Source organism: Polyodon spathula, chromosome 14 (genome assembly GCF_017654505.1).
Source record: "Polyodon spathula isolate WHYD16114869_AA chromosome 14, ASM1765450v1, whole genome shotgun sequence".
NCBI classification, from domain to species: domain Eukaryota; kingdom Metazoa; phylum Chordata; class Actinopteri; order Acipenseriformes; family Polyodontidae; genus Polyodon; species Polyodon spathula.
This window is the reverse complement of record NC_054547.1, coordinates 6,741,895-6,754,555: the sequence shown is the minus strand read 5'-3', so window position 1 is coordinate 6,754,555 and position 12,661 is coordinate 6,741,895. Positions and strand designations below refer to the sequence as shown.

Here is a 12,661-nt window from a genome sequence, read left to right as displayed (position 1 = left end):
TTCAGATCCTTCAACAGTGGGGTTTTTATCCAGAAAATGTGACAGCAACTTTAATGGTTCACAGGTAGAGGCCAATGGTAAGGTAATTGCGTCCTCGTTGGGGCAATTTCTTTCATCGGTGCAAACTGGGAGCTTCCACAGCACAGAGGTTGAATACTTATGCAAGCAAGATATTTCAGTTTTATATTTTTCTTATAATTTTTCTTAAATATTTCCCCACATAAAACCTTACAATAATTGATTCAGAGTTTCAGTGTTTTAAAATAAAATATCAAACAGAACGAAATTTCAATGTACCATTTGTAATTCGGTAATATGAGAGAATTGGTCAGGGGTCTGAATATTTTTGCAAGCCACTGTATATGTGTGTGTGTGTGTGTGTGTGTGTGTGTGTGTATGTGTGTGTGTGTGTGTATATATATATATATATATATATATATATATATATGTATGTGTGTGTGTGTGTGTGTGTGTGTGTGTGTGTGTGTGTGTGTGTATATGTATGTGTATATATATATATATATATATATATATATATATATATATATATATATATATATATATATATATATATACACTGTATGCAACTACTTGTTCAATTTCTTGTTAGTTCAAAAAAGACTTTCTAGTGATATATTTCATATTTAACATGTCAGGTAAAAGCCCACTCAGTGTGACATGTCATGACATAAGTTTCCTGACACAATGTCAGTGCTGTAAATAGAGGATCATAGATGGCAGGGAGTGTATTAGAAATCTGTAAACAGACTCAAAGTTCAAGTGGTTGTGTGAATAAACACTTCCTGTCATTTATTATTTCTGATATCCTATCCTGTTTACCTTTTAGAACTTCGACTCTGTGTGTTTCTAAAGACTTTGGTGTGTAGGTGAGAGAGTAATATCAATACATAATAGAGATACAGGGATCCATGTGAATATCATAGAAGCTAAATATAAGGATGCTTGTTTGTAAAGTTTATACAGTGATGATGAGGCTTTAGAGTAATTCCATTAATTGCGTATTGTGCCTTCACACTTTTAACAAACACAATAGTGCCATAATTGGCAGCATAATAACAAGCGGTTTGCATTTTTAGCACATTTAAAAAATGTACAACAGACAAAAACCGAATGAAATCTGGAAGGAGAAAATACATGATTTAAAGTGCCAGTGTGCATTCATTAGGTATGAAGTGTATGATAGGGTTTACACACTGCTGCTGACCCCATGATGTTCGCCTGACACCTCTTGACTCTGTGTCAAAAATGTATCAAAATGAAACGGCATTTTTTGTGCTTCTACAAGATTTGGTGAGATCGGCCAGTTCAGGGAGCTAGGAAAGGCTATTTTTAACTGGTTTTGCTTTGCCTGCACAACATTTATCCAGTTCATTGATGCGCGGTTTGAGTCATTCTACAGTACATAATTTTGGTCATTCTGTACTTGGCTCAGAAAAGTGTTAAGAAATGAGCGGGGAATGAGTTTCATAACCTGAAGAGTAATGTATTTTTTTAAAAAGGGTATGTAGGATTGTGGTGATGTTTTTCTTTATCAGTTTTCCAATCAGTAGTGGTTAATGGTGGTTGCCATTAGCAACACAGACATGTAGGTGGGAGTGCAGCCTTTAGTGACGTTCCATATTGGTGATGAAACTCTATTGCTTTAGAACTGCTTCGCTGATGTGAATCATTCAGCACCATTAATATACCCTTTTCTAAAGCTGAATTGTGTCCCACATTTGTAATAACGGGTTTAGAGTCTTGTGGGTGCAGTTGATAAATACAGAACCACTTATTATTTCCAAGCTTTATGACAATCTGTCACCCCCCCCCCCCCCCCCCCCCCCCCCCCCCCAACATTTGCGTTACAAAAATACTGTCCTGCGCTAATTGATTAATTGACCATAATTGATTACAGATACAAATACACTTTGTAGTGGAATAGATATTTTAAAGTTACTATACCTTGATTCTGTCAATTTGGGCTGATGTAGAAAAGGAGTGTCTGGTGACTGAACTGAACTCATTGTGATTTCTGCTGCAGTGCCATTTAAGTGGGATTGATTTCATGCTCACTATTTTGGTAACCTTGTCGTTCTTTGATGGAAGTTCCAGGATCTATTATTGAAAAGACTAACGTCCATGTATGAATGAGCACACTATAGTACTTCAGTATTACATTAGCACAGTTCCATCATGAAGTGAAATATATGCAGAAAACTATACCTTCAACAACGGTCATGATAATATTCATTCCTTGTGACCAGGCAGAGATTTCACATGGTTTTAGTTGGTCATTTATAGTCTAGACTTCAGTGGTAGCCATGGAGTATGGAAAATAGCCTTGCAAGAGAGAGTGACGGCTGTCTAAACCCAGAGAAGGGCAGAGAAATGGTAAAAAAAACTAGAACTGTTTTTGTTTTCCTAAAAAATTGTATGAATGCATTCTGATTTTATGAATCACCACATTTAAAATGTGAAGAAGCTTACTCTTGTGTGCATTCGTTCTTCGCATCTTTGCCTTGCTGTGCTTGCTAAGCGTGGTCCTTGCAACAAAAATGTTTGAGCATTTGGAATTTGAAGTTCAATCTCAGACACAGGGCAGATGGACGTTGTTTAAACACACTTAAAGTGTGTTTGTTCACGGATATTACTGTGTTTTATTGTCATGTTGTTAATGCAGTAACTCAACGTTTAATGATATAAAAAATAACCCAGTGGTGGGGATAACTATTACAGTTACTATTACAGATTTATTTGTTAAAATGTAAAATATAGTGAAGTCCTTTTTTAACTTTTTGAAATATGACCATTGATGAACCCCAGTAAGGGCAGTAAAAGGTTACAGCTTTTTTTGTCGTGGGTTTTGTAATGACCCTGTGGACTGCAGGATCTGCCCGACTTCATGTTACAAAATTGGATCTGACTAGAGCAAACTGAGAGATGTTATTTGTCAGCGTATTAAAGAACAATGACCATTGTGAACAAAAAAAGTGAGTCATATATGGAGGGTGTATAGTGGGGCACAGTAATATTCTCCACCACAGGGATGGAGAGCCTGATGTTAACAATGGAGTGGCAGAGCCCCGAGCATACAGGCCTTTGTTCACGAGTGGTGGAAAGTCTGGTCTGCCCATTGTGTATTCTCCTTATAAACCAAACCTCTTTTTAATATCTCAATGGTTTGATGGATTGTGTTTCATTATTGATTGAAAATGCTTGAAGAGAGGCAGTTGAAATGTGATTCAAGTTCTAATCCTTGAGTGGATTGGGATGTCATACTGTTGAAACTGCTCTGTAACACTCTGCTGTGAAGGACCAGAACTTTAGCAAGCCATCAAATGTTTTTCTTTTTTTTTTCTCTGAGCTTAGAGTGGATCAATTACTTCAAACACTACTGCTTTATAAGCCACTTCATATCAATTCCACTGTAGAGTTATGCATTTAAATTTGCCGTTGATTTAAATGCCAGAATGTTGTTTTTGCACCCTGTCAATAATGGCTATTTGTCATTGTGTTCCCTAGTATGGGAATCAGCGATGTAGAGATTGCTAGATTTGTCTCTCTGCTTAAACCCAAATTACTGCTAAACAAGGTGTGCACTTTTCTTCAAAGCCTGTTGAATCCTTAATAGAATATGTGGTATGTCATGGTTAAAGCATAGATAAGTATATAAAAGCACAGTGAAAGCATATATATTGAACATGATAAATAATAGGTAAGCATGCTAAGCTGCTAGGGCAGCAGGTATTGTAAACTATTGTTAAAATCAATTTTAAAAAAGGTGAAATGCATAGTACAGTATAAGGATAAGAAAAAGTATAATGAAGGGCAAACACACCATGGGAATAAGACTCAACCCAGCTATAAAATAATGCAATGATGCACGTGACTTGAAAGAGTGTAAATGAAAAACACTCTTCGTGCTTTAAATACATTCTCAGCAAAGAGCTTTCCTCAGGTGCTCTCTAGGTGATATGAAGCCTTTTTTTATATTATTAAATAGTTATTTTTTTTAATTAATCTGAATTATTCTGGGTTTTATCTGTGTACCATCAAGGGATTTTATTTCTTTGAAAACAATGAGGGAAGATATCTGGGGGCTGCTTTAACAACAGAGGCTTTGGGATACATTATTTAGATGCTTGCTGTGAAATCTGAGCTAATTTTAACCAAGATTCACCAGTAAGAGATAACACAGAAATGAAGGGTACGAATACGGGCTGCTACTACGGTACTAGAAATACTTTACAGTCTCCAAAATCTGGAGACTTCAATTCTAATCCTAAACTTGAAGACAGTGCTGAAGTGAACTGACCTAGGAAGTGAAACAGTAACAGCCTTTAGCACGTTCGTGCATGACATATTGAAAACATTGAAACATACAGCTATGGCCAAAAGTTTTGCATCACCCTATAGAACTAACTAATTTTGCTTCATAAAGTGGTCTGACACATACCGCTCTGTAGTTTTCCAGATACTCAATGAACAATGTGACATTTCATACCCTAGCATGCAGTACAATACTAGTATTATGGCTTCCGGTAGACTTTTGCTGCTTTCCTCGTCTTTTTTTTTTACTGCAGGCCCCAGTGAGCTTGACCTGAGTCTGCTTGTAGATTCTGCAGACACGGGCTCAGACTTTGAAGAACAGGTAATGACATTCTCCTTTGTTATTTGATTTCCCTACAGCTCCCTCTCTGTCTCGGATACAGTTTTTGTAAGATACTGCCGTTTTATTCTCACTGCGTATAGCTAATTTGTGAGACTCAGTTGAAGACACACAAAGCTGCAGACATCAGCACTGCAACTAATATGTATTTACGTTATGCATAAATATTGAATGTAATCCTGTTTAAGTGTGTGGCATATCTCTCTGGGAATTTTATGCTCCAGTTCCTGTGTTCCACGCTGGTAAAATAGATGATTGAAATACCAGTAAATGTATAGTTCCTCTGTTAAATTCATCAATCATTTGTTGACTATAGTGGAAAACATTCGGTTTTCACTAGCACAGCAATGGGTTCTATGCCCCATTGAGCTCCACAGCTGGTAATAAGCAAAAACAAGCTGAAAAAAGTAGGCATCTTAGAGTAGATAGACTTGACCTCTTCCTAAAACTGCTGCAGTCAACAGTGAACGCTTCTGTGATGAATGGAACTCATGAGAAATTCTCTGTCACTGAAAGGTCGTAGATGCTAGTGGGATATATCTCTTGGTTTAGTCTACCTCAATTTAATAAAACTCCCTCAGCGCTGAGCTTAAAATGGAAACCTCTTCAGAACGAGAAAATGGGAATATTTTCACTTAATGACAAAATTGACAAAAGATTCAGCATTAGAATATAGAATAGGGTAATGGAACTAGAAAATATAAATACTGTTGATATATCAATTATCTATCTCTGTGTTTGTCCTACAGTATGTACTCTTTGAATATCTGTGTCTGTCTATCCTACAGCATTGCACATTGAATTGTGCTATACTGCATATGGAATCAACATTTCTTAAAACCTTTTAAGCTACATAGAAATATGCCTTTTGTTGAAAGCGCAAAAAACACTTTGCATCACTGTCAATTTAAATATACATTAACAGGCCTTACATGGATAACTGATATTGATTTGAAAAAACAAAACAAACTAGTAAAGAAATATTTCCATCACATATATCTTTTGAATATGCCCTAATATACTAATAATGTATCAACCAACCAATCAATCAATCAATCTTTATTTTATATAGCTCCTTTCTTAGGGCACCACCATCACAAAGTACTTTACAAGATAGTGAGGAACAATGAATAATACATTAAATACAGTGAAATACAGGGCATTGTACATTAAATACAAACAGTGAAAAACAATGCAAAGGCATATTACAATGCAAATACATTAAATACAGGCATAGTACATTACATACAGGGCTAGGATGTGAATTCTGAATATTGTGGATGCGTGTGTCATACAGAATCATATGAATAAACTGGAGTGAAAAACCTGAAATAGCAATTTAGACAGCAGCTAATAACAGATATCAGGCTTAAAGGGTAATGTGATCATGTTTTTTACATCTGGTAAGGATCCTAGCAGCAGCATTTTGAGCCAGCTGCATTCGGTTTACCACCATAGAGAGAGTTGCATTAGTCGAGTCGAGAGGAGATGAATGCATGATGGAGTAAAATGATCTGAGCTGCCCGGGTTATGATCAAGCCTGCTAGCAGTGTTATATAGAGCGCAGTCAGCTAGAATTTATATAAGAGTAGTAGCAATAACACTAAAAAATGTGGTTTAAATCACACAGTAATGTAACAGCGTTCACTCAAATCAGTTATTGTTTTTCTAATGGTCTTTTTATTTTCCAAACTTCATCCTCACCAATTTTCCAGCCACAATACTAAAACTTCCTGACAGCAAATAGTCTTCTTTAGGCAGAGTAAGTGTGCGACTCGGGAGGGGTCCTGTAAGACAGGGAGTGTTGGCACTGCTTTTTAACCCTTTACAGCCCTGGGTATGTTCCCCTACCTACTGTATTTAATGCCTATTTTTCTCAATGTCAAATATATTGGACACTGGGCAGCAAAGGGTTACAGTTCAAATACACTTTGTAAAAAATAAATAAACATGTAAAATTATATGGCAAATGTTATGGAAAACAAAAATATTAAAACAACATTTTTATTTGATTTGGTGTTTGGCAGGCTGAAGACCAGACAACAATATATGGAGATTTTAACCTGGAAGGTGAGTTCACGGTTTTATATGAGGATTTCCAAGAATAAATGAAAAAAGAATACAATTAAACTACTTGATTTATTTGGTTTCAGGTTGTTTAAAAAGTATATTAAGCACAGTTGGTTTCATCATATCGTATGGACTAGGGGAAGTGTATAGTTTGTGTATCGTTAAATTATAGAACTTTTTTTTTTCTTCAAGAAAACTATGCATACTCATTTCAGGAAGCATACAAATATATCATGCACCAATATACCACAATATGCTTTCTGTTTTTACAGAGGAACTGAAGAAATTAAAGATAATCTTTGTGCTTGGTAAGTACAATGTATATAAACAAATTAACAGTGGAAACTTAAAGTATGTTCTGGGGATTTAAAAAACTTTATGAAACACATTAAAAGAGTACAGTACTATTATATGTTCTTGATGTTGATATTTTTCACATGGTAAATTAAACTAATGTAAATTGAGGTTAGTCCTCCTGTGTCTGGAAGTTTGATTGGATAGCGCTATAGAACAGACCTAACACAGATCTTCATGCATTGATTGAATCCACCCTTGAGACATTTTTAAATTGAAACCAGCAGATATGTGCCTGCCTGTCACCTTGCTGAGGGAAGCAATACAATTCCTTTTGGGAAAGGGAGTTGAGGCAAGCAGAGATTGCATGCAGATCTCTCTGTGTGCAAAAGGCTAAGTTTACATCAACCAGGCTGTATTAGTTTGTCAGCTTTACAAAAGGACAATATCGATCATAAACACGTCAGATAATACCCCATGTTCTAGCAGTGGTTTAACCATTAGGTCTACCACTCCTACATGTGCAACAATATTAAAATCTCTAGAATTGCTTGTGTGCATAGATACTTGCTGGTAGGTATCAAGACCTGAAATCCATTAACAACTTTGAAGATTATTAAATGGGAATCTAACCAATTTCATGATTTTCTGTCCTTATTTTTTTTTTATCCTTGGTTTGCTGCAGCGAGCTGGTCTCCTGCCATGCTGAGGTGGCCCTTGTTCAATATGAAACACTCCTATTGTTTCACTTGACTTTTCCCAGCTCTTGCAGGAGGGAGTCCTAAACATTTTTAGTTTATGATGCTTGAGTCAAGCAGCTCACTGCCTTCAGAATTTTGTCAATATAGAGATTTTTTTTTTTCCACAACAGCCTAATTAACTCCTGCAACTGCGTTCCCCAGTATTATGAAGTTATGTTGCTGACTGGCTGATTGAAATGAATACAATACTGGTATTTCATTATTTCATTTGGGAATGATTTCTCCAAAATAGCTGAGAAGCATCATCTAATTTTCATTTCAGTCTACCTTTAACCTATATTTATTCATAGTGGGATCGCTTTAAAGGGGTTTATATCCCATGTCCAATCCACTCAACCTGCCTCATTTAAAAACTATACTCTATGGTTAATGGAAAACAGATAGGAAGTGACTCAGGCATAATCCACTTACATTTAGCCAGGGTTCTTAGGCTGGGATAATCTTAGCATTTTAATGCATGCCTTACCCCTTATTGCTTTAAAACATTATATAGCCTTGAGCTTTTTGAACTCTGGTGATGCCTCTGAAAATATTAAAACAATGCTGCAATGAGACTGAAGTTAAATCCTGCCCATTAAAATATAAAAATATGGAAACAGTGCTCTCAGGTGACTATTCAGTTGTCTCCTGAGTTGGCAGATCAGTGTTTCCTCTTCTCTAACAACAAGGTGGGCCAGGCTCTGGGAAAGGAACGCAGTGTGAAAAGATAGAGGAGAAGTATGGTTTCACTCGCCTGTCCACTGGAGATCTCCTCCGCAGTGAGCTGCTCTCCGACACAGAGAGGAGCAGGTTCATCAAGGACGTCCTGGAGCACGGGGAGCTTGTACCCATGGTAAACAAACGTGCAAACATTCATCCATTCATTCACCATTTAGCCAAGATGCAAACGGTCAAGCCACACAGAGAATCAGCGTCTCAACTGGGATTTGAGCCCTCCATCAGTCAGGTCTTTGATTCTCAATCTCAGCACTCTTAAGATATTTTAGGTTTCAAGTGACGTGAATGTACTGTTGTTTAAAAGACTGCTGTTTCCTCTGAAGCTCAATTCTTGACAGTTTGTACACTGTAAGTAACTGTTAAATGTTACATTATTTTAAAAAAAAGCTCTTACTAAACATTTCTTGCAGTGTACTACAGTAAATGTCTCTTATCAATAAAGAAATTCAGTTAGCTTCCAAAAAACGTTTGAAATATAGTTCACATATCTTATTAGTACATGTTTGTGATGTGGAATATGCTTTGCTGCATTAGAACCTGTGTGTGTGTGTACCTGTCTGATAATTATTAGCTTAAATGTGAATTATTTATAGTTGATACATTAGCCCTATATTTCTGTTATTGTACAAGCCTGCTTCCCTGCTGCTTGACAGTTCCCAGTCGCTGAGTAAGTGATATAATTGAACAGACCAGATTGGTAGATTGCCTACCGTTGCATTGCATCATAGATTATTATTTCTTTAAGGCATGTCTGGTGTGTCATTTAGCCTCCTTGCTGAGAGTTACCAGCTCCTCTCTGACAATAAATTGTTCAGACTATGTGGAGTGTATCAGTGTTGAAATGACAGGATGATGTGCTGGGGCTATCAAAGTCCCTGGTTAAAATCTAACAATCACCAGCTTTTGTAGGTTAATTACTTTATGCCCCAGCTTTGTAACACATTACACTGGAAGGCATTAAAGAGAAAAAGAGCAATTATAATTGATGCAGACAACCACAGCGGGGACAAAAAAATAACCACACAGAGAGTAAGAAAAACCAGGCGAGTATAAGAAAGCAATTTAAAATGTATTTGTATACACCTAAACCATTTTGAATATTGTTTTAATTGAGCCTGAAATATCACATCATGTCATGGTGTTTGTGTCTTTATGCTAGAACAAACTCTATTCACCAGGTGGTAACGGGGGAATTCAAATATCAAAATCAGAAAAAAAAGCACTTCTGTTCTTTGTCAGCATTTCGAAAGCTTCCCAAAGTGGAAATCGTATAGATGTTGCTTTGTCGTTCCCTTGTCACAGGAGATAGTGCTGGAGCTGGTGAAAGAAGCCATGGCTGCCAGTTTGGATGGCACAAAGGGGTTTCTGATTGATGGTTTCCCACGAGATGTGAGACAGGGAGAAGAATTCGAAATGAAGGTGTGCACTGAAGAAATTTAGAAAACGCACAACTCGGTAGCTTAAGAGGGCAGCTGGGCACAGCTTTTACGTCTAGCACGATGGCAGATTGAATAAAAATAATGTAATTATACAGTTCCTGTTTCCAAATCTTTAGGTGTTGGGCATTATTTCAAAGGCAATGTCTGCAACCATACATACTAGAGTGGTTTGTGATCCTGTACTAGATCTCAAAAGATAAACTGCATCTGGGCCTGGGCAATAGTTAAATGGGAACCCTCTCAGCCTTACAAAGCATTGGTTGGCTGTAATGCTAATACCCCTGTATTCTTTCAACAGCCATAAGTTTACCGCTGCATTAGATACAGGTTTGCAGCAATGCACGAGTACCACAGTGACACCGTCTGCCGAGTATTATAGCAACTCATCCTTGTGCCTTATCTGATTAAACATGACAAGGATTAGAAGGCTGGAGCAGACTATGTCTGGCTTATATTAAAATTTGAAGTCATGTAACTCTTCCTCAATTTCTAATGCTGTGGGGAAAGAAGCCCTTGCCCTCCCAACCAAATGAACTCTCAGAGATGCATGAATGTAATAAATAAGCTGGAATCATTACAGCAGCAGGGCCCCTGTGTCTCACAATGTGAACAGGCAGCCTTCATTACCAAGGACTGGAATAGAAAAGTGGATCCCATGACCCCGTAGATGAAAAGAAAGCATTAGCAATCAGAAATAGGTCAATATATTTTGCCCCGGATAGACTCCTAACACTGGCTGGCTTGCTCCTTTGCTTTCCTATTAACCCCCTGCAGATAGGAGAGCCAAGCCTGGTGCTCTTCATGGACTGTTCCACAGAGACGATGACTAAGCGTCTGCAGCAGAAGTACCAAGCCAGCCCAAGCAGTGACAGCTGCAGGTACACCATCCGCAAGAGGGTGGACACCTTCCGCCAAACTACAGGGACCGTCGTGACTCACTATGAGACTAGGAGACTGTCACACACAGTGAGTTCACTTTCTATAGCCTCTCCTTTATGCATAGCAAGCTCCGCGGTGTTCATTGCTTAAGGCTGTATGAGGGACTTCTCTACTGTGCAACATGTTGCAAAGTTTAAAGCTCCTTCTGAGATTAAACTGACGATAAATCACAACCTCCCAATTATGTGTGCCTGTGCAAGTAGATCTAAATAGATGTTCTGTAAAATTATACCAAAATATACACTGCAGTTGTAATGCGGCACTTGCACTGGCTAACATAATGCCACATAACAATGTCCTGATCACATAAGCATAAAAGTGCACTTTTTCTCCATGCAGTTTAAGAAACAACTTGCCAATGGAAAACTTGTTTTTTTTCCCTGCGATACTCCATTTCTTTATGAGTTGAAGGCTTTTGGTTACCAGTTTGAATAAGCAATTCACAGAGAATGTATAACTTGTTTTTGTGTTATTCCATTTAAATTAATTTGAATGTGTATTTTTACAGATAAATGCAGAAAAAACTCCTGCTGAAGTCTTCCTGCAGGTGTGCACAGCGATAAATTCAGTTTTCTGAGATCACGCCATCCCTTCAATGAACTGTGTTTTCAAACCTGTCTGGGTACAAATGCACCCATGTCACAGCAGCGCTTAACATTGTATCAGCAGAAGCCTGGGCCAACTTTTTGCAGTAACGCATGTTGAGTTCACATCTTGGAAACTTCATAAATGTTCTTACAAAAAATGTGTTACACCCTTGTGTTGGAAAATTCAGAACTGTACACTGGTCATAGCTTGCACATGTATTCACCATTCACCTCAAGCCTACTAAAAAATAAATAAATGTCTTATTGTAATTATACAATGTAAATGGTGTTATGTAGTATTTCCCATTGGCAGGAAACATAATTGCCAGGGAAAGGAGTGTGACAGTGATAGTAGAGACCCAAGCAAGTGATTTTAACAAATATGTTCAGAAAGATCTCTAAACAAGCTCCCTCAGTATAGTCCTTATACAGTATAAACTTACAACTCGTACTCGTCATTGTGACAAGCAGATATAAACAGAGAGAAATCAAATCTCCAAACCAATGGCCATGTGTCTTGATCCACATTATGTAATTCTGCAGGGTCATTATATACCTAGTTAAACTTTTCTAGAAAACATACACCTTTTGTTTGCATGCAGTACTTTGCAGATGCACCGCTTCTCAGCCTGAATGGTAACTAGTAAGCATTTCATATTTATTGTTGCAGATTTAAAAATAAGTCTACTCTTGAAGCACTCTATTTGTTATATCCAACCCTACCAGTAGACTGGAATTTTCTTCCACAATTGTCAAGAACATCAACACAGATAGCAAGTATCTCCCCCACCCCACGTGTAGCAGAGGCACTTTCTTTTTTAATACCGACCCCTCTCGTATAACAGGATCAGGTGAGGGAGCCATTCCAGCCTCCTAATATAACCAAATCCTAGAGAACCCGTTTCTCGTTCCTGTCTGAAGATCTTCCCCTCCTTGCCAGTCCGCCAAAACAGTAGCCCCAACACAAATAGAATTTTTTTTTTTTTAAACAGCGCCCTTAACCTTTGCCATATTTATAATTTAAATGTCTTAATATTGATTTCACATTATTCTGTTTTAATTTGTATTAGGTTTTGCTTTTTAGAAAACCTGAACAAAATGTTCGGACAAATATAAGCAGTAATACCATTTATGGCAACTTTAAAAAAAAAAAAAAAAAAAAAAAAAAAAAAAAAAAAGTAA

At 37.3% G+C, this 12,661-nt stretch overlaps 1 protein-coding gene across 1 annotated transcript in view; it reads left to right on the top strand.

Annotated features, from left to right (window-relative positions):
• LOC121326556 (adenylate kinase isoenzyme 5-like) overlaps positions 1-11,923 on the top strand; it is a 39,161-nt gene extending 27,238 nt beyond the window's left edge. Inside the window, exons 8-14 of the mRNA XM_041269893.1 lie at positions 4,587-4,654; positions 6,700-6,742; positions 7,015-7,050; positions 8,466-8,629; positions 9,817-9,933; positions 10,728-10,919; positions 11,401-11,923. Of these exons, the coding sequence (XP_041125827.1) occupies positions 4,587-4,654; positions 6,700-6,742; positions 7,015-7,050; positions 8,466-8,629; positions 9,817-9,933; positions 10,728-10,919; positions 11,401-11,469 (689 nt within the window). The 3' untranslated portion in view covers positions 11,470-11,923. The remainder of the gene's footprint in view (positions 1-4,586; positions 4,655-6,699; positions 6,743-7,014; positions 7,051-8,465; positions 8,630-9,816; positions 9,934-10,727; positions 10,920-11,400) is intronic.
• The last annotated feature ends 738 nt before the right edge of the window (positions 11,924-12,661 follow it).